The sequence below is a fragment of the Misgurnus anguillicaudatus genome, chromosome 4, assembly GCF_027580225.2.
Source record: "Misgurnus anguillicaudatus chromosome 4, ASM2758022v2, whole genome shotgun sequence".
NCBI classification, from domain to species: domain Eukaryota; kingdom Metazoa; phylum Chordata; class Actinopteri; order Cypriniformes; family Cobitidae; genus Misgurnus; species Misgurnus anguillicaudatus.
In genome coordinates, this window is record NC_073340.2 from 12,255,576 (window position 1) to 12,281,374 (window position 25,799).

The following is a 25,799-nucleotide window of genomic DNA, read 5'->3' on the forward strand; positions in this document are numbered from 1 at the left end:
ACGACAACAGTTTTGCTCGAGAAAGCACATGCTTTATGGTATATGCTTTACGAAATTAAAGCTACTTGCATTATCTTGCAGTGATCTACAGTGTTTTCACGTCACGTTTTCATATCAGCTCAGCTCACTTTGAACCTCAAAATGGTACTAAAAGTATCGGGTACTAGTACGTACTGTACCCAGTAGAAAAGTCCCCGGAAGTGAGCTGACCCGACCCGACCCGTGGGGTACTATGAAATGGACAGCGACATAGTTTTTATGTGTTCAGTATCATTTATTCTGTCATGTGGAAAAGTATAAGTAAAACTGGCATTTAACCTGCAAAAGAGTTTATCAACACAAACTACACAATCACACAACGTCAACATCTGAAGTAAAACAGCACTCCTTATTTAGCGATACAGCTTGAATCCTCTTTAGCACAGTCTACAGCATGACAACCTTTAAATAACAAACACCAGCTATTCAAACAAACCCTTCTGTACTGGTGCCAAGGTGGCCTTGTGTATTGAGCCGAGACACTCTAAAGGGAAATACGACTGAATTAACTTGAGAGATAAGGCGAGAAAAGCCAGTAAATGCCTAGAGCTGCATTACCTGTCCAGTCATCGAGAAATAAAAAGAGGTTTGGTCAGAAGAGAAACCCCACCCACCAACCTCACGAATCTGAAGGTTAGCAGATGCTTTCAGAGAAGAGCTGAACGTGTGATCTGTAGTTACCAGCGCTGAATCATCTCTTTATCTTTAGCCTGCAGTATGCATTCTTACAACGAAAACTCAAGAGATTCACCGCCTACAGTGGGGAGGAGACCTAACGTCTCAATGATGAGAATTACTGTCTGCAACTATTTTTAATGGTAAAATAAAAGAGCAAAAACAATAGTACTTGAGAGGATGAAAGAAAAAAGAGATTTTAGTTCTGCTATGTTATTATAAAAGATGATGCTCTCTTAACTATAGAAGAATAAATTAAGATGTGATGAATAACACAGCCCGCAGTCTCTCAATTCACACCCACATAACTAAAACACACGACCAAACATATTAAAATTAAAGAGTTAATACAAACATTTCCATTATGTATAAATTCTTGAATTTGGCTGCACTGAAAAAACTTTTTGGTGTAGTAAAATATATTACATTAACCCTCATAATTTTTACATAGTAATAATAACATTTAATGACAACTATATTTTCCTAAGTAAAATTATGATAAATACACAATTAATTCATGTACAAAATGAACTGTGTGGTAATAGTAAGTGTATTATATATTTTCTTGTATTATCTAACTGTTTTATAGTCACTGTACATAGTCCTAAAATAATTAAGTAAATTTTAATCAAAAACTTTAGCAGATTCAAGTAAAAAATCTTAGTTCATTTTACTCAAAAAAAACATTAAATCCATTAAACTAAAAAATCTAAGTAAAATTTACTTACATTTATTTGCACATGTTGTAAGGAATACCCACAATTCTTTGCGCCTGAATATTTTTATTTTTTAAGCTTTATCACAGAATAAGAACTGATAAGAACTTTAACTACTTAAATATTTGTTAGCAAAATGTCATAAAGGTTTAAGCTCTTATATTATTGATGTTGTTTTGTTGTAAATAATAATTTTGTGAAGTCACCGTTCAGGTGATCAGTGTTTCTTTACATGAACCCTGTTCAGAACATTGTATTGTAATTCTCTCAACAGTGCTGATAATGCATCTCAGAAACACAGTTTGTGTGCGATTCTGTTCCGAATCAAGTTTGTTCAATGACTGACTTGTTGTCAGTCATGAATTTTGTGTTATAATGCCATTTATAACACTAAAAATAACTTGGTCCATAGGAATATGTTAAAGAAAATAACAAACAGAAAATACGATTTATTTAATATTAGGACAGCAATGCTTCAAATTTTAAAAAAAACCTAATAGACTTTACCTAAACGATTAAAATAAATCTAACTTCTAAATAAAATAATTAAGTAACATTTAATTAATTATTTAACATATGTTTTATCATGCAATTTTAAGTAAATTTTATTTGATTTTAGTAGGTAAGTTTATAAAAAAGCAGTAAATTTTACTTAAAAAAAGTTCGTGCAAATTGTTACGAGGATTTTTTAAAGTAAATTTTACAAGTTGTTTTTTTCAGTGTGATTTAAAGAATAATTTACCAAAAATTTTATTTTACTCACCCTGATGCCATCAGATGTATTTGACTTCCTTTGTAAATAAAAATAAAATGTCGTCATTTTATCCTCAAAATGTTAAAGCTCAAAAAAGGACACACACATCCATCATTAATGTAACCCATGACTCCAGTAGGTGTATAAATATGAAGTCATGTGATGTTTTATCATGTGAGACACACAAGAACAAATGAGATGTTAAGTTACTGATGTTGTGCCTACATATTTAGTGCTGCTATGTCACAAACCTACCGTTTCATTTCTCTTCAGTGATTTAACATATATGGAAATTTTTTTTTTTTTAACATATATGGAGTCATTTGTATAACTTTAATGATGGATGGGTGTGCTTTTGGATGCTTTAACATGTTGACTCCCATATAAGAAGATAGCATGACTGCATTTCAATATAAAATTATGAGTAAATTGTCATTTTATGTGAACTATTCCTTTAAAAGGCACATATTATGGCCATTTTACAAGATGTAATATAAGTCTTAGATGTGCCTAGAATGTGTCTGTGAAGTTGCAGCTCAAAATACCTTGCAGATCTTTTAGCATGTCCAAAATGCATGTTTCATCTTTAAATGAAAATGAGCTACAATAGACAATAAGTGCTTTCGGTTAAATAGCTCTGATTCCTAGGAATACAGTCTGAGACAATAGTATATTTAATTGCATTAACCTACAATGTGCTAACAAACACATTAAGAAAAGCTTTTGAGTAAAATTAACCAGTCAGTCAGTAGCCGTGGGTGTGGCTTTGTTTGTGTGACATCACATTAACAAGAGAATCAAAATTGCCTAATGAGCTAGTGAGACTGGGGTTAAAAAGAAGGAGTTGGGTGGATTTTTTACATTTTAGGGTTGTTGTGTTCACACACTGCCAATTTATGTCCACTTATTTTCAGGATTTTGCATAATATGTGCCTTTTATTAGTCATAAAGTAAAGTTTTATATATACTAGTCAAAAGATACTCATTTATATTTTTGGGCAAATGTAAGCGATTATTAACACTTTCTCCGCCATTAACGAGTTATCTCGTCAATTAAAAGAAAACGCTTCCCTGTCGAGTGACGTGTTTTTATGGCAATCCATATTTTCGCTATTATTCACTAGGTGTCACTCTTGCCCAACTTATAAAACACAGAAGCATCCACTGATCTAAAAACAGTAAAAACTCTGTGTATGTTTTGATCTTCATTTTAAATCTGATCACGAGATTCAAACGAGAACAAATTAAGATAGGATGAAACGTTTTTTGTTGTTGTTGTTGTTTGAAAGCAGAGGGTCTTTTCTTTCTTTTGATATATTGTATGTTTATATATTTATAAAATACATTTTTGTGGAAGGCATTCAACTTTTGTGAAAATCATAAAAAAATGCTGGCGCTAACTGGCAACATTTTTTTAAAACACTAGCGGGACGGAGACTTACTCAATAATCTGTCAACACAGTGCTTTGTGCAGCTTGTATATTTCTAAAGCTATTTTATTGTACTGTCTGTCACTAATTCTACCATTACAGATGTCACCTGGTTATGAGATCTGTTATGTAGAGGTCCTTAAAAGCACACAGCAAACCCATCAGTGATTCAGAGAGATTTCATGCAAAGACTGAAATTACACTAAGAGGCTCAAAATGCCAAACTGCATGTTTTAGATTTGACAGTCCATTTGAAGTAAATAATCTCAGGCTTAATGGACAAATCACAATAATTACATCAGATCTTTCTAAGTGGACCAAATGTCTGATGTGTGTACAAGAACATATAAAATACTGTCTGTAATATCTTTAGTATCAGCTGATCTCTGCACAGTCTACAGCAGTGGTCTCCAACATGGTGCCCAGCAGGTTGCCCGCACGAAGTCTGTGATATGCCCCCCAAAGCACATTCTACTAATAGCCTCAATTTTAATATTTATTTATTTATTACATATTTTTATATTAGCTTGATAAAACATACCAACAAGTAAAATAAAATATAATCAACAAGTAAAAAAAGTAGCCCTTCAGATTAGGTCTTAGTCTGCACAACGATAAAATAAGTAAACTTAAAGAAATTATGTTAAAGGGACAGTATGTAAGATTGTGGCCAAAACTGATATTGCAATCACAAAACTTGTGGCTAAAACTGGTACTGCAATCACACAACTGGTGGCCAATACACAACATGACAACATAAACATCAGTTGCAACTTCACTTTTTAAATGACAATATCCTGGCCAGACCACTGTTGTCAGTGATATAAGTATTTGTGTCTGGTGACATATCAGGGCCGTTTTATTATTAATTTATATACATTTCTTACATACTGTTCCTTTAATTTCCCACACAGGTTGTGGCCTGTTTAGGTCACAACTCCATTTTAAACGATCTTAATAAATGTCCTTTTGCTGTATTATGTTAATTAACAATAACACATATTAATATGCCAATAATGAATACATGTGACAAACAGGATGAGCAAGTAAGATGAAACTGGTATCAACACTGACATTGTTATTACTCCACCCATCTGACAATCTAGCCACACGCAAAACTCTTCTTGATGATAGTAACCTCCACAAAACTCAAAAACACTAACTCGTCTACATCTTCAAGTCGAATGAACATTAAATACTTGCAAGTTTACTTTACTTGACCCTTGAAATGCAGCTGCATGCTGGGAACTCAATCCTCTGCATAGTTTCAGTAAATCAACAAAAACCAGTGATGTTGTCCTAACACAAATAGATTGAGTAAATTCCCAACTCATCTTAAGTAAACTGAGCAAGCACTAAGTATAAAATATCTGCAGTTACAAGCTACTTAACTGAAATGAGTACTTAAGTACTCAAAAAGGAAAGATTAAGTTAAAGAGTTCCCTGTTTATGTCAGTATTGCGCATTGAAATTGTGTTTAAACAATGCAACGCAGTGTTTGAACAAGAAAACAAAACGAATGCGTAACATCAGCTACTGTACGGACACAATGCAAAAGCATGCAGTCTAATTTAGTCTGTTCTCCTTGTAAGGACATTTAAATGTGGTGATGGGGAAGCTGGATAAGTGCATGGGTTTTAAAAATCTCCACGAGTGATCACTGGTTGGAAAGATGTCTATAAATCCACTTGTGAAACATTTCTTATGAGGACTGCTGATGTCTGTGAAGCACTGAAGTGTAATATCAATCCATTAGCATCAAAAACACTATCAATCCATTTCTACATTAATATTTATCAGATACAACACTGCAACGAAATAAGGCAAAAAGCAAAACTATTTTGACTTGAAAAGCAAATGTAAAATTGAAAAAAATATTTTATCTTGCATAAAGATTTAGCATAAACCTCACAGAAATTTTGTTGGATTTTTTTAATAAAACAAACAAAATATTGCCAATAAGTTAAGAAAAAAAACTATTCAAGATTCTTTGTAAAGGCTTAACATCGTACACATTTCTGATTTCTAAGTATTATTTCTGATTTAAGTCTTATTTTTTATCTTACTAAGAATGTTTGGATATGTTTACTGTCTGATATTTTTTCCAGAGTCTCTTACATTCACAAACAGCTAATATTTGCTTAACAACACCATGCAAAAGAGCTGATGATGCAAAAGCTGCAGATCACAGCCAATATGAAAAACAACAGCACCTACTGTACCAGCCGGACAAACATCGTCTTCTCACGGTCTCTTGACACAGGATCAGAATGACTTAGTGTATCTCAGGGTACGAGACATGATCGTCTGTCCAGACTGAACATACTGACCCGTCCGGTGTGCACCATGGGCACCAGCCACACGCTATTGGCTCAGAGGAGCTTTTGCTTTTGCTCAGGAAGCTTAGCATTCTCCTATAGGAGGAGCACAGATGATGTCATCTGCCACCGCTGTGGACTCAGGTCAGCGCTGGACTGACATTACAGAGCAAAGAGAGAGAGAGAAAACAAACTAAGATGTTCTGGTCACTAAATCCAAAACACAGCTGTCATTAGAAAAGGGGGACAATTTGGTCCCTTTTTAAAATTCTGCCCACCCAAGTTGTCTGCAATGTTTGTTATACTTATGAGAGGTGACATCATTGCTGTACTCCTTAATGGTGTTAGAAGCATTTAAAGCATATTAGTATAGTTTGGTACAGTATATATACAGTATATGCTTAACAGTTCAGAGGTTATATGTGCCTATGTCGTTTAAAGATAGCTTCTCAATGTATATGGGACTCTACACACAACGATGCCATCCATTGGTTTCCTCACATGACCAGACAACAATAAAGAGAGTGAATGTATGAGAGGACAGACAATGGTTATCTTTATGCTGAGCATTCTCTGTTGGGTCACTCCACAGGCCCTACAACACCCTCATTGATCTGAAAAACACCCTCAGCAGCTCTGAAGCATGAGAAACAGAGGCAATGCTTTGTTTCAATCCTAATGAATAATAAACGGGAAACACGATGCAGGAATTAAAGCCCTTCGTGAGATACTCTTGCATGAATTTCCACTTGTATGAGTTCACTGAAATGTGACTTATATATGGAAAGCAGTTAAAAGAAAAGTTCATTAAAAGCATTAACGTTGACTTACACTCATCCTGGACATATATGACTTCCAGTCAGTTTTATCTTAAAATGCTATTATGTTCCTATATGGGACTTAAAGCGCACCTATTTTGTCCATTTTTACACAATGTAATATACATGTCATGTGTTGCCAAAATGGTTCAGATGTCAGATAGCCCCGTGGTTAGTGTGCCCGACATGTAGCGCCAATGCACTCATGATGACCCAAGTTCGATTCCCATCTCTGTGGTTCTTTGCCGCTCCCCTATCTCCACCCAACACTTTCCTATCAACTCTCTACTACTATTCTATCCAAATAAAGGTATAAAAGCACCTAAAATATATATAAAAAAGATAACCCACATGGTTTTTATGTCTGTACCTTTAAATGCAAATGAGCTACTTCATCTCACTCCAAAAATAGACAGTGAGTGCTTTCAGTTTAAAAAGATCTGATTCCTGTGAATACAGTTTGAATAGTATATCATTATTGAGATATGACGGACAGCGTACAACTCCCTGAGTGTAGAAACTATTGTAATGCAGGACTGTCAGTCAGTGGAGGTGTGTGGGGCTTTATCAGTGTGATGTCACATTAACAAGAGAATAAAAACAGCATGTCCAATAAGATGGCTTTGGTTTAGTGGGGATTTAAAAGGAAAAGGGTGGATATTTTTCATTCTAGGGTGGTTGTGTTTACACACTGCCATCACACATTTATATCCAAACACCTTTTAAAAGTGGATTTTGCATAATAGGTGCCGTTTGATAAAGCAAATCTATCAACGAATGTAAAATATAAAAAACAGACAAGGTGCATTAATGAATTACATAGCTATGGATAACCTGAACAACTAGTTGCATGTAAAGATGTAACGATTACTGGTTAAATAAAAAATATCTAACGGTTAGTATTACTGCATAATTTTTTTATTACTTTAAGCGTGCCATTGTCATGGCTCAAAAACCCTTGTCCCGCATCAACCAATTTAACTATTTCCCCACCACTGACGAGTTATCTCGTAAATTAAGAAAGAAATGCTTTCCTGCCAATGACGAGTTTTTACGCCAATCCATATTTCCGCTATTATCCACCAGGTGGCGTTCTTACCCAACTTATAAAAGAGGAGAGGTGATGAAAAGAGAACAAATAAAGAAAGGATAAAACTTTTTGTTTGAAAGCAGAGGGTCTGTTGTTTCAATTGATATATTTTATGTTTATATACTTCTGGAAGGCATTACACTGTGATTTGTGAAAATCATATAAAATGCTGGCGCTGGCTGGCAACTTTTTTTAAAAAAATGCTGGCGGAGAACGATTTAAGCTATAAATTGCACTAGTCCTTTTTTACATTTCTAGAAATCCATGATAATATTTACTAACCGTGGGGATTTTGGTCACTATAACTGTGATGTAAAATATTCGTACCGTTTCATCTGTAAATGCATGATTTTACAAAGCTATTTCTCTTTATTTTTCTGACTGACATGTAATATCATAATAATAACTAAAGTCTGTATTTACTGCAGACTATAATAATAAAAATAACAAATATCACAATAATAAATCACAAAAAGATCTTCCTCACAACTCAGTAGCTGTGTATGTTTATATGACCTCTCCTCCTTGATTTTCCCTGCAGGTGAAGATGATGGGTTTAATATCTCCAGGGTGAGCGTGTTACTGAACCACTCTTGGTTCTGAGGCAGCACATTAAAGATGCATCAGTTCTTGTTCCCAAGACTATAAATAGACCAGCATTTCACTCTTTAATGTGTTGAATCAGAAGAAAGGCTGAGAGTCTCACAGCTTTCTTTCTAACAATTCTGATCTTCAGACTGACCAAAGAGCACCAAGATCATGTCAGCAACACCCTGAAAACCTGTCAGAGACCCAGCATCATAGTTTCAGGTTTACACAGACAAATGGACATCACTATGCTTTTATTTAACCCAATATATTTTTATAATTGAATAATATTACACATGCTTTGAGCTTGAAGATAATATAATCTACTGTATTATACTGTAGATATTTGAATAAATGCTGTTCCTCTGAGAAGCAGAAACCTTAATTTCACAAAAAATTTGGTCGGTCTACCTTTGAGTTTAGCCACATCATCCGAACGCTGCTCAGTATCTGAATATCTAAAGCAATGGTGATTTACTCAATCACTGAATGATAGAGAGCTGTAAGATCTCCTGAATATTATTAGTATTGATCTGGGAGAAATAAATCATCCTGATTGAATATCTCACACATTGTGCATTCAAAACAAACATAAATCATGATTGAGCTGATGAGGAGCGTTTAATGATACATCTATCTGATGTTTAATGAAGCCAATAAATTATCCAATGCTTTTGTAGTTACTGTACGTCTGCTGTAAGGCCATTGATCAGAACTGTAATATAATCACACTGGTCCGTGTTTCAGGATATTTATAGATTAACATTTAGTCATTTATCAGATGCTTTTGTCCAGTGTGACTTACAAATGAGGTTACAATAGAAGCAATTAGAGAAACACAAGAACCGCAATACACAAGTGCACTATGTCTAACACAGCATACATAGCTAAGTTTTTTTTTTGACATGTATGATTTGACAGATTTGATATTAAGCTCTGTATTAGTAAGCGAGGTGAAGAACACCTCCATCATGTTTTTCCTGCATTCCTGCATCATGTCTTACAAGGCAATGTAAATATAACTTTATAATAAACGTAACAGGAGCATTCGTCTTGCAAACGGATTTGAAATGATCAATCGCTAAGTGCTGACCTTCGCATCACATAGATGACAAGTGTCAAGTGAGATCTCCTTAACTCCGGTAAGATTTATTCATCTTAAAAAATTCAAATGGTTCATGCTTTCCATCATTAAAAATTGTCACAGCAAACCGCTTGCACAAGGTTTATAGCGGGGAAAATACGTTTTGACACATCAGCATTTTTATCAGTAAGGGGATTTCTAAGTGGGCTATTGAGACAAAATTTCCACCAGATGTAGCCATCAAGCCAAATATTGAATTCATACAAAGAAATCAGAACATTTAAGTATACAAGTTGAGTCATAGTGAATGGAGTGAAATGACACAGGGAATATTGAACACATGAAGAGAACAAGGTGCAAAATAGCATATCAAAGCCAGGAGATCACCTGAAATCTGTCAGTATTGAGAGAGAAACCCTGCCCCCATCAGTACTAATTGATATCAGCTGCTTTAGTCCTAATTTATGGCCTATAAAGGCTTCTCATTACCCAAGAGACACACAGGAAAGACTTCATGATGGGTAAAAGCCAAGAATTCTCTCAAGATCTTTGTAATCTTCTTGTTGAAAAGCATTTTGATGATGATGTTATATGTTCCTGTGAACACTGTGGGGGCCATTATCCGGAAACGGAAAGAGCATCACTTCACCATAAACCGGCCGCGATCAGGTGCTCAACGTAAGATCCCTGTCCAAGGAGTCCAAAGAATAATCAGGAGAGTTTTCCAAGAGCCAAGAACCACTCGGGCAGAACTTCAGGAAGACCTTGCATGAGCAGGTACTGTTGTTTCAAAGAAACTATAAACAGTGCACTGAACCGCCATGGCATCCATACACGCTCACCAGGCAAGAGTCATTGACAAACAAAAAGCATGTTGAGGCTCAGTTAATGTTTGCGAAAGAGCATTCATACAAAGCCTGTGGATTATTGGGAGACTATAGTATGGTCAGATGAAAGCGAAATTGAACTTTTTGGCAGTCATTCTACACCATGTTTGGAAAAGAAATGGCACTGCCCACCACCCCAAGAACTCCATACCAACAGTTACGTTTGGAGCTGGAAGCATCATGGTTGAGGCTGCTTTTCAGCAAGACAATGATCTCAAACACAAAGCCAAGGAAACAATGAAGTGGTCAGTCAATCACCTGACCTAAATCCCATAGAAAATCTATGGAGAGAACTGAAGATCAAAGTTCCTAAAAGAGGCCCAAGGAACCTTCAAGATTTAAAGACAATTTGTGTAGAAGAATGGGCCAGAATCACTCCTGAGCAATGCAGACAACTGGTCTCTCCATACAAGAGGCGTCTAGAAGCTGTAATCACCAACAAAGGCTTTTCTACAAAGTTTAAAATAAAGTGTGTTCAATACTTATTCCCCGTGTCATATCACTTTATTTATTATGACTCAACTTGTATATTTAAATGTTCTGATTTCTTTGTATGAATAAAATATTTGGCTTGATGGCTACATCTGGTGGAAATTTTGTTTCTATAGCCCACTTACAAATCCCCTTACTGATAAAAATGCTGATATGTCAAATACTTATTTTCCCCGCTGTATGTACTGCTTGTCAATGACGGCTCACAAACATGCCTGGAATATGAGTGCTTGTCATTTACAGGCATTAAATCCACATAATTCTGCGGAAATCCAGATTCCGTTTGGGCCGGCCTATAACTTAAAGCATTGATTAAGACTGTGTTGCCATGATGGGCTGGCTGATAGGCTATGACGTTTCGAAAATGTCAAATGTGTCACAAAATATCTCAAAACTCATAAACATCTTCCCACTAAATAATCTGACATGACTTGATGGGAAACAAGCCTGTGTTGTTAGCAGGGATTGAGATATTGTAGGCTCTGGCAGATCTACAGTGAAGAGGATGACAGCATTAGGAGCATATGGCCTTCACAGCGGTCAAACTGCTCTGTTGAGAAGCACACTGTATGCACACATACATGAACATTCAAGTATTCTCACAGTGTGTCTTTACAGCAGACTCTTTTTGACCAAATTCGGACACTTCGAGTTGCATGGAGTCGTTTTGTGAAGCTTTTGAAGCTTGAGAAATTACCAAATTCATTTTGGTTCAGAAACAATGAAAGCTTTGAATGGAGAGGATGGAGAGGGATGTGTCATTGAGAAGAATGTAAATGCTAACAGACATCTCTCTCCAGACATCTGAACACTGATCAGCACAAAAATCGTCTTCACAGGGATATTTTAGTCTTGGTCAGGCCGGCATGTATATCGAGAAACATAAAACCGTTTTAAATGTACTGTTGACCTGGCCGTGATCATGTTTATGTTCAAGGTTACACCTGGTATTAGTTTCTACAGAGTGATACTTCATATGCTTTATAATGTTACTTTATATGCAGTTACATAAAAAAATGCAGGGTTATTTTCAACCCAGTGTTGGGTCAAAGAAGGACGAACTCCACCATTAGGTTAAATTAACTTAGAAAATGTTTCTATTTGATGCAGCACTGGGTTAAAACAACTTAGTATTTTGTGTTCAAACAACCCAGCATAAGTTAAGTTACAACCCAATGTTTTTTTGTACTTTGTGCCTCATTTATAAAATACTGCGTAGAAACCTACGTTTAAGATTACGATAATTTATCAAATATGCATCCGTGAGATTTTAAAACCGAACGTACACGTAGAAAATGTGCGTATCCCTTTCTTTCGGAAGTGAAATCTATGAATTGCAAATGATCTTGAACTTGTGCGCAGCTGACCAGTGTCAGATCTCCGCCTTGGCTAATTAATGTCATAGACATATAAAAGAGTGCTTGTCAATGTTTAAACCCTTTTCGAACAGCAATAATGGCTTATATTTCCAAAACATGCAGCAAACAGACAAGCAAAAGTGCGTACGTCTGCTCAGATCCTGACGTGGTGCTAAGCACTTTTCTACGTCAAAGACAGTTTTTTTAAATATGGACTTTGCTGTAGATTTTTGCACACTTTATGATGAAATCTGTGCATATGCACGCTTTATAAATGAGGCCCCTGTTATTTCACCTACACTTGTATTTAATTATGAATTTACGAGTTCACCTGCCGATCCAGTCTTGTTAGAAATATTGACAAAATGGCTTGATGTCTTTGCAGAAGGTCTTGATTTGATAATAGCATAGTTGTCAACATTGGGATTTGAAAATAAAGGAAATTTCCCGAACACCGTCTGAGTTAAGCAGAAAAGCACAAACAGCAGTGTTTCACAAAACACAAAGTTATAAAAAATGTATGCGAGGTGTGGGCGGACATGTGTGCTGAGTGCGGGTGGCGGTTGTAGTTTGCGCTCAGCTTGTCATCCTTCACACTTCTTCGGGAACCTTTTCTTCTTACGCTACTTCTTCTTCTTCTTCTTGTTTTATTGGCGGGTGTCGTTTGAGTAATATGTTACAGATATACTGCCGCCTGCTAGCCTGGCTAACACCAGATCAGTGTCATAGAAAATGAGACGTAGTCTGGGAACCATATGCTCATTTTCTTGTATTTGAGGCGTGTTTTACGAATGCCCAGAGCCGTTTATTGGGTGCTACGAATGTCTATCAAATCCGTCTGTAGGTAGCTCATAGTCAATCGTTTCAATTATACCAGATGACGTATGTAGAGCGACATCAATTCAAACGTAAATGACTTTTATCGGTTCGTGTGCACACAGCAGTGAAAGCTATGCAACTAAACCGGTAGCTGTATATTGTATTGAAAAGCAAGACAATTTAGTGGCAAACACAGTACAGGCATAATGACAATATGATATTAATAAATACCACTTACCATTTATAAGTTAAATGTACTTCGTCGACGACGATGCCTAGCAGGTTGGTCCTATAAAACTCTGTGGTTATCATGTCTTGCCTTATCCAAACATCCTTCTTGGATATGAAATAGTTTAAAGCCAAAAGTTGCTCTTTTTTAAATAAACTTGCGTTCAAAACTACTTCGAACACTATCTAAGGCTGCATTGAAAAGTAACTTCGCGTCTGTTATAAAAAATAACAAAACTGCTTCGGTGTGTCGCATAGACGTCGTCATCGTCTTGCTGCCCCCTCCCCGTTCTGTGATTGGTTCCCTATTTCAGGGGCAAAAAAGGACCATAGTTTCCATGCTAGACTTGCAGCGTGAATACATTTCAGCATGGGGAAACCCAGGCTAGCCGCCTGCTTTACCGGAGGTGAATGTAGCAAACACCAAATACGGCCAGTGGGATATTTTAATGAAAGATTAAAAATACAGGAGAAAAACGAAATTTTTTAAACGGGATGGTGGCGGTATAGAATGCTAAAATACCAGAGTATCACGGGAAAAACAGGAGCGTTGATCTTGCAAACAGTACACAAAATGGCAAGTACTGTCCTGCCTTTATCACAGACGCGAGACTGCAGCTCATGTTTTTATATTGAGAATAGCAGCCGCTGCTGTGTGTTTGAGATACAGATTTATTCAATGCATCACTGTCAGGCCAGTGGTTTTGTATATTAGTGAATAGATTTGTTCATTGGTTATGATATGAGTTTGATCTGCTGTAATATCTATAATTATGTCCCCTAATAGAGAGTAGCAACATAGAATCTAACACAAACACAAACTGTGAAAGCGAGATGGCAGTGATATAACACCAAGAGATGAAATGTGATGATCTGAGAAAAGCTGCATGTCTGTCTGTTTCTTTTACTGTGATATTTGTGCTGGAGGTGTCAGAAAAACATACAAATGTGAAGTGGAGAGACACTCACAGTCCATGTCAGTGGCTCTGAGCCTATTTATATGAGCCTAAATGTTTTGCAGATATACACCTTTAAACATTCAACAAAACATGTTTCTGACAAAAATTACCAAAAATAAGTAGCGGCTGGTGACTGCTCTTCCGAGGAGCGAAATTCAAAATAAGTGTTCGGAGTGTCATGTGTGGGGCTCGTCGTGTAAAAATATGTGTTTGTGGCGTGAACCATGTGCATCACGTGTTTTGTCAAAATAAGTGCCTGTTGCGTCAAAATCGTTTATGATAAAAGAGACGCTCACGTTCACGAAATACACGCAAGACACTCCCTTAACGCTAAACTCTGATTACGCATGAGATTATGCGAGTATCTGGCAAAGGCGAGCGTCTCTTTTATCATAAACCCTTTGGGCGCATCTGCAGCAGGCACTTATTTTGACAGGACACGTGATACACATATCACTCAACACGCAGAACATATATTCTGAAATTACGAACCACACACATGACGGGCTACATACATGTTGTGACTAACTTCGCATCGTGCCCCAAAAATTTGTAAGCAGGGAAAAGCGCATACATTGAAAAAAATTATTCATTGATTATTATCAAAATAAATTATTCAAAATTATTCATTGGTTGCAATCTATTTATTTAAGCCACATTTAAACAAAAGTTTTATATTTTATTTTACTTTACTAATCTTTTTTGTTTAAATGTAGCTTAAATGGGTTGATTGCAACCACTTACCTTTGAGAAAGATGGATTAAATTCAATGAATCATTTTTTTCAGTGTAGATTCCGATTATTCCGATATTCTCCAAACGGTTTGAGGCCTCATTTATATCTGGAGATAAATCGGATATGAATAGGATACATGCATTCACATCCGCAATATAAGCAGCGGATATTCCCATGTCAAGACATATCGTGCATCATTGAAAATGCGATGATGGCAAATTACTTCAATTCAGGTGGACATCACCCATGATCACATGACTCTTCTTAGCAGCGCAGGGGAGGACGACAGCTCCACTTAGTGAAGTAATGTTGAAGTTTTATTTCTTGTTACAGAAATAAAGCTCTATAATCTTATATATAATCATTTTGTCTGTGTCCATTTCATATCGATATTTTACTTTCTCTGTGGTTTAAGCTGTTCCAGGTCAGCATGTCTACCTTGAATTGATTTACATTTACATTACCATTTATGCATTTGGCATACGCTTTTATCTAAAACGACTTACAGATAATTTTACATGACAACTTAGATGTATGTTTTCATGAGTATTAAAGTCACATAAACTTTTAACATTTAATTATCCTCAGGTAAAAGACAACTTTTGTAGACATTTAGTTAATGTTTTGTAGACATTCTGTTCCCCCTTGAAATTCACTCCACAGACTCTGTCCCCCCGCGTACCCTTATTTCCAGCCCTGGTTAATTCACAATGCACTAACATAAACAAAGATTAATAAATACTGAAAAAGTTCAAAATGTACAAATACAACCTCATTGCAAAACACTTGACTATCAAAAAATAAAAACAAAAAATCTTTACTCTTGTCACTTAAACAGAAATGATAGTTTTACATAAAATTAATGTACTAAACTATGTACATGTTCAGCTCAGAATGGGCTAATAATCATGAATTAACTCCATTATTTCTGTCTGATCCACGTCTGTTTTGTTGTTTTTTTTGCTGTGCACAGTGGATACAATTAGCAAATTGATGGCCGTACTAAATCGTTTCTTTCATTTACCAGGCAGTCTTGGCAGATGGTGTCTGCTGCTCACACACACATGCATGCGCGCGCACACGCACACACACACACACACACACACACACACACACACACACACACACACACACACACACACACACAGCTGTATATTTCTCACACAAAAGAGGAACCCATCTGAGGCCTTCACCAGACACACCCCCTTTACTGAATGCTTATCTATCAGTTACACGGCACAGGGGCGGCCCGCCCAATTTTTACAAATGCATGTTTGTCCTGCGAATATTCAATGTTTTAGATGCAAAAAACTTCCCTTGAGTGCATCCTCTGTTACACAAAGATTACATGATAGAAATATCGTTCTGATTTCATTTATACTAAATCGTATTTCAGCACTTATCGTATATTGTCATGAAGCATTCACAACAAGGACATACATTAATTTATACCCCTGCATGAACACCTGGGACATTATTATGAAACCCCATGTGTGTGTCCTCATGATTTATTACTGATTAATAACACAATACTGAACCTAATTTTATATAACAGATCTGAATCTGTTTAGTGTCTAATGCCAAAATAGAAAATATATATATTAAAATAAATATTAAAATATCTAATTGTTATTAGATAGTATTGAGAACACGGTTTCTGTTGTTTTTTACTCTTTCTTTATGTAAAGAAAATACACAATGTGTTTGGTTAGGTTTGGGTTGGAAACAAAAGATAACTTTTGGTATTTGCAAGGCTGTAACTACATGTAGGTGTGACACGGTACATATTTTTGACCCTGGGTGACAAAACTAGAGGTCAATTGACTTTTGATGAAATTGATGTATTCATCATCTGAAAGCTTAAATAAGCTTTATGTTGATGTATGGTTTGTAAGGATTGGACAATATTTGGCCGAGATCACCGCAAAAAATAATATTCAAGAACAAATGAAGAGTTTGGTTCCAAAACGCGATAAACGCCATTTTTGAAAAAAATGAGTTACTGCCAAAATCAGTATTATATCAGGTCAGTAGTTAAAAGTAAATTCTTAATTTTACGCAAAATCCAATATCCGCCGTGTTATTCTGTCATCTTTTCTCCCTTTTTTCCCAAAATGCGATAAACGCCACTGCTCCTTTTTTACAGAACGCAATAAATCCATTTCTGATATTACAGCCCACCAGTCACGCAATGTAAACAAACAATGGCGGACGCGCTGAGTCCACGGAGTCCTAGTTTTCCTCATCTACTTTACTTCGTGATCAACAAACAAAACAAAATAATACTTTAATTGCATCGCTAAACCTGTGATGGTTTTCTGTGATGGGAAAGAAACGTAAGCCATCAACATCTAATAATTTCCCTGAGAGGCACTCGGGAGACGGGTGCTTGTTCTCCCGACAGCATCAAGCTTCTCATGCTAAAACATTGACACCAGAGGATCTAATGAAAAACTTTCCATAATTTTACTCAAAGTCAACGAAAATCGAGCAGGACCAAAAACATTTTACAGCTGATCGCTGTGAAAGACGTTAAGCGAGGACGTCAAGTAACCGCAATGACAGTGATCTTAATATGACAAAGTAAGTGTTTTGATTAATGACATTAATGTTTATATTTTTAATTAGTGTGTACAACTAGTCAACTAAATGAATATAACATGGCAAAGATGAATGCACATTTATATAGGCTATTGATTCAATAGATTTATAGCATTTTGAATAAAAACTTGTCATGGATTTATTGCATTTTGTGGAAAAAATTATCCGTTTTTATAATAAATCTTTGAAAATCAACTTATGGATTTGAATTTTTTATGTTTTATAACCTAAAGATGCTATGTGAAAGTTTGTAACAGAAAATAGTTGTTTTCATCTTGTCACTTTCTTGGTATAGAAAACACGTTTTTACCAAAATTTGTCAAAATGGATTTATTGCGTTTTGGAACCAAACTCTTCAAATTTTCTTAGTATTTTTGTCTTGTTTTCAGTAAAAATATCTAAAAATTCTTAAACTAAGATGCTTTTTCTTGATGAGCAAAACTACCAAAGAAAATAAGTCTATAGTAGAAAAAAAATATCCAATTTAAGTGATTTTGTGCATAAAACAAGCAAAAAATCTGCCAATGAGGTAAAAAAAAAATCTTGAACATTTTTCTTAAACACTAAATTCAAGAAAAAAAAATCACAAAATCACTTAAATTTGATATTCTTGGTCCAAAAACTAGACTTATTTTTTTTGGTTTCTTTGGAAAAAACATCTTCATTTAAGATTTTTTTGATATCTTTACTGAAAACAAGACAAAAATACTACGAAAATTTGTTCTTGAAAATCATTTTTTGCAGTGATTCTGCAAAATCTGGAAGGGTGCAAAAATCTAAATATTGAGAAAATCTCCTTTAAAGTTGTCCAAATGAAGTCCTTAGCAACACATTACAAATGCTAAATACATTTTTCATATATTTACCGTAGGAAATGTACAAAATATCTTCATGGAATATGATCTTATTAACTTACTGATTTTTGGCACAAAAGAAAAATCTATAATTTTAACCCATACAATGTATTGTTGATTACTACAAATATAACTGTGCCACTTATGACTGGGTTTGAGGTCCAGGGTCACATTTGTTGACTTATCTTAATATTGAGGGCTTCCCCATGTCTGTCACCTTAAAAAAAATGGGTTTGTTGCAATTTTTTAAACGATCAACTTTTGTACAATTTATGTGCGTTTTTATGGTGACTCATGTAAGGTTGGAATCATTTCATGAATAATTAAGAAATGATGAATCTTTCAAACAGATGGGTCTGAACAGACTGTGCCATGGTGACTCAGTCATGTTTATCATATTATCGCCATCTCATCTGGTCCAGATCTGAACTGTCATCAGTGCAAAGTTATTGTTTCATGATCCATTAACCAACCAGATTAGATTCTGTGTGGTGACCTGAAGTCTCAATATGTCCTGCCACTCAATGTTCTTATTAAGAGAGAGAAAAAACATTATATATGCCAAATAAAGGTTGTTTTTTCAACACAACTATTTAAATATTTAAATGAACAAATCTAATTGTGTATGTTTTGTACTATAACTACATAAGAAAAGAGTGTGGTAGTACAGTATGTATGCAATGATAGGAGCTCTTTCTTTCTGGTGAAAGCACGCCCGAAGGGACATGAAGTTCCTCTACACAGTGCTGGTACAGAATACAAAACATAGCTCTAACACAAAGCATGTCCTATTATACTTCACTTATGCATTGAGATGTCCACAGAAATTATTACCGATTCTTCTTTCAGTAATACTGATGACTAGCTTATATATTGTGCCATTTTTTAATGGAGGAAAAACTGAAAATATATTTGTGCTAAAAGGCTTTGTTACCTTATACAGGTAGTGACCCTGGACCCCAAAACCAGTCATAAGTGACACGGGTATATTTAAATTGAACAATATTTAAATTGTATGGGTCAAAATTATTATTTATTTATGCCAACAATCATTAGGATATTAAGTAAAGATCGTGTTCAATGAGGATATTTTGTAAATTTTCTACAGTACATAAATCAAAATTGAATTTATCATTAGTAATATGTGTTGCCAAGGACTTAGACATTTTTTGCATTAATACTGTAACAAACCATACATCAATGGAAAGCTCATTTATTTAGATTTCAGATGTGTAACCCTTTTTTATTGACACTTATTATGGTTTTGTGATCCAGGGTCACATATGAGGTATGGTCTTATATTTATGGTCTTTAATAGAAATTATTAAAGTGCATTACAGTCTCCACACACACATTCAACAAACTGCTAGCTTAGCACAGGCTAAAACAGCTCATTACGATTGCTTAGGAAAATCAATAACTAAATAAGCCTAGAAATGCTGGAGATACACCCATTTAAACCATGTCTATCAATATTTATGATGAGAAAATCACTTCTAGACTGCACGCGCATTAGACATCAGAGTGAATGTCACTCACATATGAATCAGCAAATGCTGAGTGTGAATCTGTTCGACATTTTGCTGTTTCATTACGATCTGACCGAGTGAATTGTATACGAGCTGTATAGCTTCAGATGGATGCATCTGCAACCTGGTATTGTTTCAGTATAATGCGCGCGCGCGCAATGACCGTGTCCATGGTGCTGAACATCATCCTTCACTTACAGGAGATAGAGTAAAGACTAAGATCATGTGCATCACTGTGTAAATATCTGTGACTTAACAATACACGTGATTGACAGGAAACAGGTTATTCAGTCACCAAACCTCTTATTTCGAAACGAAACGGTGCACGTGCGTCCTAGGCTTGCTTTTGCATCCGCTGAAATATCATTTAGATGTTAGCTTAAACACAATGATGAGAATGAAAATCTATAAATGCATTTGATTACAATCATCATAAGCGTCGTTTTAAATAAACAAAAGCAACTGAAAGGGTTTTGCATGTATTGAAATAACAATTCCTTGACCAGATAGCCTATATGCATTGACACCAGCACCTTTCAGCAGTGTGAACTAAGCGATCTAACGCGCAAATAAAATAAAAAGCACGAATCGTTTGTTAAATGCATGCGTAATTGGTAGTCGACCGGTAAGCTTCATGCGTAATGGCACTGACTGAACACCAGCACGTTCAGCTGTCTGTGGAATAACTGAGCGAATTCAATCTCTTTTACCTTCTCTCTCACAAAGCTGAATGGCATCCAGACTGAGATTTTTCATCATGTCCTCACACGGGCTCGTGGGGCTGCTGACACTGTGTCCCACGCGTGGAACCTCCATCATTGAGCGCGTAATATTCCGACAGTGAGTGTGACTGCAGTGCCGCAGATCTTCAGCTCTTCTGATGCTCTCTCACGGGTTTCCACAATGTGGTGGTGGTGCTGATGATGATGATGGCCACGTCAGCACATCGTCATGCACGCGCGCTCCATCCAGAGCTGATCTTCCCCTGCGACACCACAGTCAAGGGCAAAGTCCAGTGATGCTTTCATGTTTTATATAAAAACTATAATATCCCGTATAGAAATATTTACTGTAAATGCTCACACTTACACTTTTTAAGACATAAAATAAATATTTGGTGTCCCCAGAGTACATATGTGAAGTTTTAGCTCAAAATACCATACGGATAATTTATTATAGCATGTTAAAATTGCCACTTTGTAGGTCCACTAGCAAATGTGTCATTTTTGGGTGTGTCCTTATAAATGCAAATAAACTGATGAAATGCAAACACTGATCACCATAATGGTGGTTTGTTGAAATTGAAACTCAATTGTGCTGCCAATTATTTTCTCTCTCTCGCTCTCGCTCTCTCTCTCTCTCTCTCTCTCTCTCTCTCTCTCTCTCTCTCTCTCTCTCTGTGTGTGTACTAAACTGCACGCAGTGCCATGGCTGGATAGTGCAGATTAAGGGGTGTTATTATTATAATAAGATCCCCTTCTGACATCACAAAAGGAGGCAAATTTCAATGACCTATTTTTTCACATGCTTGCAGAGAATGGTTTACCAAAACTAAGTTACTAGGTTGTTCTTTTACACATTTTCTAGGTTGATACAAGCACTGGGGAGCAAATCATAGCACTTAAACATGGCAAAGTCAGTCATTTTCATGATATGTCCCCTTTAAAGGCACGAAGTGTAGATTTTTACCACTAGTGGTCGCTATTACACAATAACAAAGGCGAAGCTTAATTTAGTTATGAAGGAGAGTGGAATGATTGGATATGTTTTCACCATCCAGAGACGTATGAAATTCATTAACCATGATCATGGATCAGGTAATGAATTACTGTTTTTTACCTGTAATTTTGATCACATTATTTTATGCCATCATAATGAATTGGCTGCAGGGCACAACAGCTGGCTGCATGTTAGATGCTGTATAACCACCACTTTTGCGTTTGTCCACTCGTGTTGCCATAGTTTCTACAATCGGAATCTGAGGATAGTACGAATATTTAGTCACTAAAAGGGCAAAAATAACAAGGGAGACAAGAAATTAACCATTATTTAAAACAGGAATTTCTCTCGATTTACAGGTCGACTCCAGTGATAGCAATGGCTGTTCAACCGTCACTCAAGTGGCCACGCCCTTAATTATGCAGAACTTTAAGGCTTAATATAATTAAACGGATGAATTCCAAAAAAATTCACCCCCCTCACAGTTGTCATGAAGGGAAAAATTAGCTATATATATATTCCTGAACATAGACATTATATACGTAGACGCCTCATGATGTGCTGGAACATAATCCAGCATTGCTGCCATATTGGTTGGGTCTCCTCACTCTACGCTAGTACTAGAGTCAATCGGAGTCAACGGAGAGCGAGCAAATGCCCGTATTTTGTACAGCTTACAGTGCAATAACCGGCAAAGTACTGATACCAGATCGCATGGGATTACCTTTAACAAGTAAGATTGAACAATAATTTTAGTTATTTTACCAATTATAATATTATGTCATCGTATGAGGCGTCTACGTATAAAATGTCTATGTTTCTGAAGACATTGAGTAGCTTGCTCAGATGTGCTAAACTCTGCAGGAAAGTGAATCTCCAGGGCTAGGGTCTAAACTCATGGTTTCAGATGAGGTAACCATGCATGTTTTATAGATGTGACAAAAAATAACACACGTTTTTGTGAGGCAACATTATTTGTAGGTATTTAGTGAAGTAAAAGGTACAAAAAGGAAGCAATAATACACAACAAATGCTCTTCAAAGAACATTTTATATTTTATGTATTTTATAATACAGTCATTTTACTCTTTCTTTTTATAAGGAATTTGAAATTTGTGAGGAAGAAAATAATAAATTTTTGCTTACATTTTAAGCTTATTTAGCAAAACTGAAAACTAAGCAATTGCATGAGTGTTTTTTATGTATCGCATCACGAATTTCCGTGGCATAGTCATGGAATTTTGTGCTAATTTTTCCGTGGCATTCTCACGGATCTCCGCATTTTTCCGTGGCCCTGCTACGTACTGTCTTTTTCCGTGGCATTCTCACGGATTGGTTACTCAACTGTTTTGTCTTATTTTCTTACCATTGTCGCTTCGGTTTAGGGTTAGATTTACATGAAATGACATCTCTACCCAAACCCAACTCTAACCCCAACGCCAGGCAACAATTGTTTAAAGTTTAGAAAATATAAAAGAATAAATCAGAAAAAATAGTATAAACCAATACTTAAAGTGACATACTAACGCAAACACCAAATCCAACCCCAAACCGAAGCGGAAATGGCTTGAAAATAGGAAAAAGCAGTCCAGCAACCAATCCGCGAGAACGCCACGGAAAAAGACAGTCCGTAGCAGGGCCACGGAAAAATGCGGAGATCCGTGAGAATGCCACGGAAAAATGAGCACAAAATTCTGTGACTATCCCACGGAACTTTGTGAGATCATGTTGATCGCATTGTTAATCTTACATGACAACTAGTCAAAAGACACACAAGAACCAATGAGATTTTAATTTAATCTTTTAAGGTGTATGTATGGAGAATCATCGACAATATAATGTTGTAATGTTAAAGGAATAGTCTACTCATTTTCAATAATAAAAAATATGTTATTACCTTAACTAAGAATTGTTGATACAATTTTTGGGAGTACTTCGACTCGACGCAGTAAGACCCTCCCTCTCCCATTATGAGAGGGAGAAGGGGAGCGGACTTTTCAGGCGAGTCGAAGTACTCCCAAAAGTGCTATTACGCCATAAAATATAGTTCCTCTTTTAAATCCGCTTAGAAAAGCGTTACGTTTTATTTTGTACCACCAAACTTGCTCGTATAACTACTCGTCTTAAATAGGAAAAACGTTGATGTGTTTGGGCACTTCTAACTTTATCTCTAAATGGTACCATTGAATGAATGGGGCTAAGCTAAATGCTATCGAAGCGTCGCAGCGCGCTCCAGCGCTTACGTGCACGCACAAAGATGATAGAGGGATGTATCAACAATCCTTAGTTAAGGTAATAACATATTTTAATATTGAAAATGAGTAGACTATTCCTTATATATAATATAACGTGTTATGTACTGTAAACTGTTTATTCTGCCGCAGGGCACACAGAGAACACAGAAGAGATTAACAGTGAATGAAGGGTGAATTAAATCTTTTCTTACATAACTAGATTACAACCTACTTGCCTGCTTGTTTTCCTATTTGTATTCTGGTGCTATTTGTCAACCAAATTAGTTTGACTCTGGTAAAGGGGGTAAACTGCCAAATCTCTCTCTTTCTCTTTCTGTCTCACATCTCCAGTCAGTTAAAGTCATTTTTACTTTGTGTCCATCTTAAATCTTTCCAGTTTGTCTGTTCTGAGTGCAGTTGTGAACATCATATCCATTCTGATTCATTATACATGCAGCTTTATGAGCAGTTCAATCACTTGTTTATCTTTTGAGTTGCAGATACATTTGAGTATTAGAAATGTATTTATATGAATATAACTGTGACCAAAAAGCATTCACATGGTGAACTACAGCAGTTCAATAGACTGTGTAATATCATGTCAGGTCTAAACAAGGTCACATGGTTGAATAGTGCAAACACTGCATGCACTTTCGATTCAAATAAAACAGTGAAGAGATTTTAACCTGATCCTGGAACAGCGTGTAGTGGTGTTCATCCGCTGGATTACGCCCCCCAGGGTAAAGTGAGAGGGCAAATACTCTTCACCCTACTGCTGATTATTAATCTGCCGACGGGATGCTCCTCCCTCAGTGTTGTCTATGAACACAGCCCCCATTTCATTCATATCTCTGCATATCTCCTGTTAAGGTTAAATATCACCTATATTATAGTTTCATATAGTGTGTCACAGTGCTGTTGTTTTTTATCTATTGGTAGCGGATGATGGTACTGTAGGGTGGCAGATGGTAAGACTTCATTATGAGGAGAACAGAAACCAGCGCAGATACAGTAATAAAGAAAGCTGAATGTGTTACAGAGATGAACAGAGAAGCAATATGAGACAAACGTAGAGTGAATATGATGAAGAGGAGAGATTATAGTGTAGAGCTCTCTAATGGTGATCTCTACTGCGGATGGGGAGGGTTCTGTCCTGCACGCAAACAACTCATCCCCCCATCATATACACGCGCACGCACACACACAAATTAAAATTCTGCCTTTGTGACAACTAGCCCCGGTCTCCCCAGCAATTACAAAAGTTCATGAATGAGTCTTTGATCACTCACATTCTGTTTAAAATGTTACAGCTCAGATGATGTAAAGTAACTACAAATTATATGTAGTTTTTCCGACTACATTTTGCTTCCTCAACACAAAGGCTTTTGAATGTAAATGAGGTGCAAGAGTTTATACAGAATGCAAAGCAGAGTCAAACAAAGTCATGATGATAATACACAGAGGAGACAGGTGATGGATTAGCCCCAGGTCTCAGACATTATCATGATATATTGTCATAACCGGCAACATTCACAGTATTAAACAAATAAGAATTTCATTCACCCAGTATTTGGCATTCACAGTATGATGTAAAAATATATAATCACTCTTGTTTCCACTTGCTTAATGTGAAAGTATTTCATAAAGATTTAGGTCATGTTAGTGTTGTATGAGGTAAAGTGGTAGTGTAGCTCCTCAGCTGATACATCACAAATGTCATCGTCCTTAAACGTGATGCCCAGCCGACAACTGACCACTGGCGGAACCAGTTTAATCCGCTTACCCATTTACATACCCCGATAGTATTTATATACGTATATAAATATATATGTATCTCTCTCAGGGGTTTTTCTCCCCCTAGGGTTTTTTTCAT

General features: G+C 36.2%; 1 protein-coding gene across 5 annotated transcripts in view; it reads right to left on the reverse strand.

The window, feature by feature from the left end:
* The window catches only part of phyhiplb (phytanoyl-CoA 2-hydroxylase interacting protein-like b), a 33,713-nt gene extending 12,842 nt beyond the window's left edge, over positions 1-20,871 (reverse strand). Inside the window, exon 1 of one of the 5 annotated variants that reach the window (XM_055176154.2) lies at positions 20,685-20,871. In XM_055176154.2, the coding sequence (XP_055032129.1) occupies positions 20,685-20,793 (109 nt within the window). In that variant the 5' untranslated portion in view covers positions 20,794-20,871. Of the gene's footprint in view, positions 1-597; positions 1,008-5,765; positions 6,040-20,684 lie in introns of those variants that run through there. The other 4 variants (XM_055176158.2, XM_055176156.2, XM_055176155.2 and 1 more) reach the window with 4 other exon arrangements.
* Between the last annotated feature and the right edge of the window lie 4,928 nt (positions 20,872-25,799).